Here is a 5,103-nt window from a genome sequence, read left to right on the forward strand (position 1 = left end):
CCAGAGGAATACAAACTGAGCAGCCTGTCTGCTGAGTAAGTATTAAATTATTAAGAGAAGCCCTGATAATAAAGACCCGTGGCCACAAACCCAAGATGACTGATTTAATTTGATTTAATTAAGTGTAATTACATAGCACCAAATGAGAACAACAGTTGCCTCAAGGTGCTTTATATTATAAGGTAAAGACCCTTCAAGAATACAAATTGACTATACGAAACAATAACTGAATGCTTTTGTCACGCAGGATAACTCATATATACTAATAGATCGCATTTACACTGGGCTAACGAGCTGAATCTTCTCTTTTCTGCAGGTCTCATTACACATGTATTGACCATATGAAGGTAAACAAGAATGGACTCCATACCCGTTGTTTATAGGACACATCTGCCATTAAAAGTATGGTTGTGGAGGAATTAAATGAGGCATGCCTTATGATTTTATTGTGTGAGGGTGTGAGGTCAGGAGGTACCCAAACCATTATAGAATTGTTAACATTATAACCATTGTGACTGCATGCGGTTGTTGACGTTTATTATTTTTCCCCACCCTCTTAACCACTAATTTAACATGTTTACTACTTCTAAAAATAATGCATGCAAGACGTTGACCTTCTGTTTGATGCAGAAATGGCTTTTTTTTGGTTTTGTTTTGTTTTTTTTCTCTGAGAGTGGCTTCATTTTAATAATCTGTACTGTGTGTTTTAGAGGAAAAACGACACTCAGCAAAAGAAAATACCACCATAATCTGGTATGACAGATGTGTACAGTTTTATCATCCTGCTGCATACCATTGGGTCATTTTATCCGACAGTATCTATTACATTTAAGGGCTTTGCAATGTCCCTCTAAATTTGATTAAGATCTACTGTATGTATGTACTGTATGTATTAAATCACAATAACTATGTATCAGATCACCGTTAATATAAAGACTATCCATATTATATGATGCACTTAAATGTTGAAAAGTATGAAAAAAACCTGTATAAAAGCCTACTTTAGGAAATCTGTACTAATCATTCTAACGGATTATTTTATAATTATGTGTGTTGTACAGCATGGCTATTATCCTATGCAATTATCATCCATATCAATATATTGCAAATCATTGCAGCTTTTGATTTCTCTGTGACAAAGCTTTAATCTAGTAGGATCACCGTAGAGCGTTGATGGCACACAACACAGCTGCATGAATTCTCGACAGCTTACGTGGGGCAGAAAGGAAAGCCCGCGTCCAAGCTGACACATGTGAAGCAATTCCAAGATCCCGAGTCATTTTTAAAAATAAATATTTTAAAAACTCAAACGTGTCTGGCAAATCAGTTTCTTTGCAAAACAGACAGAGTTGTACTCTTAGTCACATGGGCTCTCAAAAGTGGAGAACAGCTCCATCTAGTGAGATTTTAGGAGGTCGCAGTGGAACTGGGGAATGCAGCGATGAACGTCAGAGCAATAAAGACCTGCAAACCATGAGGAAAGTGTTCGGGGTACTTGGAAGTCTTACGCTGTGAAATTCAAACATCAGATTAGATATGAAAAGACAGAAAATAGTACACGGTGCTTTCACCGTGTACTAACCGTTTGAGTGACAGCCGAGGGATGAAGCTGCCTTTCTTTTTAGGATTAATGGAGGATGCCACTGAGGTCGCGTCTTGAAATGAAGGAAAGGAAATGAGTTTTAAACGGCAGATTCAGATATTCAGAGGGCCCGATGTTTATAGTTCTGTTTTATGGTGCAATGTCAAATACTTTGACTTTGTAGTTCTGCCACTGTGGAGGGAGCTTTTTATAAGTTGTCAGGTAGTGAAACAGGCAAACCTACATGTCAAGTCAGCCATTAAAAGCTTTTCATTCCTGATTTTAGTGCACATCATTGGAATATGCATGCATACATACATCTCAGTTGGTTTACTGAGACTGATCTGTGTTCTTGTTGTACAGTTCTCTTTGCTTGGTATAAAAATCAATGTGCAAATTTAAACTGAGTCACATGAGACGTCCTTAATCTTTGAAGCCTTTTCTTTTTCTTTTAAACTTTATTCAACACTTTGCATAGTACGAAACTGCAAACATAACAGATAACAGAGCGGTCACAGACATTTATGTAATCCCAAAAAAGAAAGAAGAAGAAGAAAGGGGCATATCTTTACTCTCCGCTCTGTGGAGAGCATACTGTACCCAGGTGCTTGGTTTCATTCAGTTTTGGTCCATTCATTGCTGCCTACTCTCACACCAGTCCATATCTGGACTTGAAACTGTTCCTCTTAAACACTGTCCTAAGCCTCTTCTTCTTCTTCTTCAAAAAGGGAGATCAATTTATCTTGTAAAGCTTTAAAAAAAAGTGTGATATCTCACTAGATTTAAAATAAATACGGCATATATTTTTTCTCCTGTGTTATCCTCGAGCTGTAGTGGGAAGCACATTCATCACAAAATGTGGGAAACTGCTGCAGCACAACAAAGGCGGGCACTATTTTCTCATTCCTCCTGGCTGGTAGCATCAGTTTCTTCCCTGATGGACTTTTAGGAATATTTTAAAAAGCTATTACCAGCTGGAGAATTATAAACTATTGTTCTGTGACTTTTTCTGTCTTTTTTTTAACTGTTCTATTAATTGTTTGGGTCTAATTCCTGTGATGTAATGCTGCACCCTGGATTAATATGTCAGCAGGATTCAAACGGTAATAAAATCAGTCCATTTCTAGAGCAGAGAGACATCTGTGACTTTGTGAACCCGGAAAAAAAGGAGGGAACACAACTCCTGACAAAAATGATTTGTTGTTCCCTCCGGGCGGATTAATCTCTCGGATGTCAGGTGAACTTTAAACCAGTGTGATGGACTAGTTCTTAAACACGCCAGCGGATTGTTTTAATAACAAATCTAAAGAGTTCTCCAAACTTAATGGAGAGATTAATGTTTTATTTATTTATTTATTTATTTTATTTATTTACTTTATTTACATCTGCTGCCACAGTTGTCAACATCATGTGTCACAAATGGCATATAATTAGTTGTCTTAAATAAAGACTTTTAGTGGTAAGTGAAACAAAGCAGTGATTAGTGCAAAATAGCATCATACAGTGTGACATACCATTTAAATGTAAGTTTTGGGGTAATAGATGATTTTATTAATTGTTTGACACCTAAATGAAGTGGTATTTTGTCAAACTGAATCTTTTTTTTACTTAAATAAAACAAAAAATGTTTCCAATGTGAAAAGATACTCGATGTTACTCAAATGTGGAGGCGGTAACTCATAGCGGTAACTTTCAGTATTTCAGGGGTTGTTTAAATCTCTCTATTCTTATGGCAAACTAGTCAAGCTTTGTATGATTCTCAGCACACTAGACTTATGTAACTGCACCAATACAAACTACTTTGGCTTCTGTCTCTTTAAAACCCCTCTCCCATTTTCTTCTGATTATGTCCGTCTCGCCTGGCTTTTGCAAAAAGAACCAAGAGTTTGTGAGCCTCACGTCCTCTGCTTGCCAGTTCAGAGGTTCAGAAAAACAAACAAACAAAAAAAAAACAGCAAACCCATCATTTCTTGTTCTTGATCGGAAATGGCAACTCCGCACCTCCATCTGCATGTGTCCACAAGAATCCACGGACAGCACAAACATCTTAAGGAGCAACGATTAAGACGGAGCATGTCTGTTCTGTAAATTTTGAGCTCATTGTGTGCTAACTGTGTATATAATGTATATAAAAAGTATACATCAGATACTTCATTAATTATACCTCGCTGATAACGGGTTGGACCCCTTTTTGGGTTTAGAGCTGTTCTTGACTGACAGGAGCAGCACCTGATTGTCTTCTGCTGCTGTAGCCCATCTACTGGGGTGCTCAGGAGGTAGAGCAGGTCTACTAATGGGAAGGCTGGTGGTTTGATTTCCGGCTGCCCCAGTCTCCAGTTTACATGCCTAAGTACAACTTGGCAAGATACTGAACCCTAGGTTGCTCTCTGATGTGTTCATCGGGGTATGAATGTGAATATTAAATAGAAAGCACTTAGGTGTAGAAAAAGTATGAATGAGTGAATGAGGCATGGGGTATGTATATAGGCATCCCTTTAGGAGACTAACAAGCAGCAAATAAATAAAAGAGAATAACCTGTTTCCCTGTGTGCTACTTTATATCCCCGTGTTATGTGGCCACTGATGGCAGGGAATTAAAATGAATGAATCAAGTGGAAGAAGAGTTCTCTTAGTTGTGCAAGCGGCTCACAAATGATGATTTTAATTAGTTTACCACTGTGTCGTGGGGAAAAATTTCGAGGGAAACAAACTGTTCAGCCCTTCTTGTTGGTTGGCAGTGTGCCATATGAGATTGCTGTATGGTTTAAATCACTTTAGTGACATTTGGATTGAATCATACAACCTTAATGCAGCCAGCTGTCAACAACCTTTCATCAAATTAATTTGCCACGTTGGCCAGTGCTGAAGTATTTCATCGCTTCTCCATTTAACTAAAACTGTCTTGTCGAGCTAATAAAACTGAAACACTGATGCAACACATTTGCCAAAAACACAGGTGATATGTGACCAAACAGCTTTGTGCACTATTTTAGTTTTAATTAACCCCCAACTGATGATTTTCAATGAAGCATTCAGCGTTATTTATACAGTGGGGATCATGCCAGTGTTTTGGGGGAAAAGTAAAATGCAATACCATCATTATCCGGTGGTCAATTTGAGATATTTTAACCCTGGGTGAGAAATCCAGGCAGGTAAGAGAATAATTTGGGTTGGTAGGCTTATGGATTACAGGTGTCATTCCTAAGATTTTTCCAGGTGCACTGTTTTTAGTTTTAGTTTTTTCATAGCCAGGTGAACCTGCAAAACCCTGATAATCCAGTAGAGCCATACACATCATATAGACGCACATTCTGGCTGCCGTGCATGTGGTGCCAAGGACGTACAATCCACGTTGACTACCAGAAATGACCAAGATTGGCACAAGATTTGCGCATCCTGAGCATCACAAACAACCACGCATGCTTAAACACAGGATGCAGCTCGTGTAAAACTCGTGTCAATCAGACTTAAGTGTCAGTTTTGTGCCCAACATCATTCACCGGGTTGGGCAAATATCAGAT

At 38.3% G+C, this 5,103-nt stretch overlaps 1 protein-coding gene across 2 annotated transcripts in view; it reads left to right on the top strand.

Moving 5' to 3' along the window:
• The window catches only part of LOC116332608 (neuroplastin-like), a 17,656-nt gene extending 16,369 nt beyond the window's left edge, over positions 1-1,287 (top strand). For both annotated transcript variants that reach the window (XM_039614393.1, XM_031755618.2), the window contains exons 7-8: positions 1-35; positions 317-1,287. The exon at positions 1-35 is cut by the window's left edge and continues 42 nt beyond it. In XM_039614393.1, the coding sequence (XP_039470327.1) occupies positions 1-19 (19 nt within the window). In that variant the 3' untranslated portion in view covers positions 20-35; positions 317-1,287. The remainder of the gene's footprint in view (positions 36-316) is intronic.
• The last annotated feature ends 3,816 nt before the right edge of the window (positions 1,288-5,103 follow it).

Source organism: Oreochromis aureus, linkage group 7 (assembly GCF_013358895.1).
Source record: "Oreochromis aureus strain Israel breed Guangdong linkage group 7, ZZ_aureus, whole genome shotgun sequence".
Lineage (NCBI taxonomy): Eukaryota > Metazoa > Chordata > Actinopteri > Cichliformes > Cichlidae > Oreochromis > Oreochromis aureus.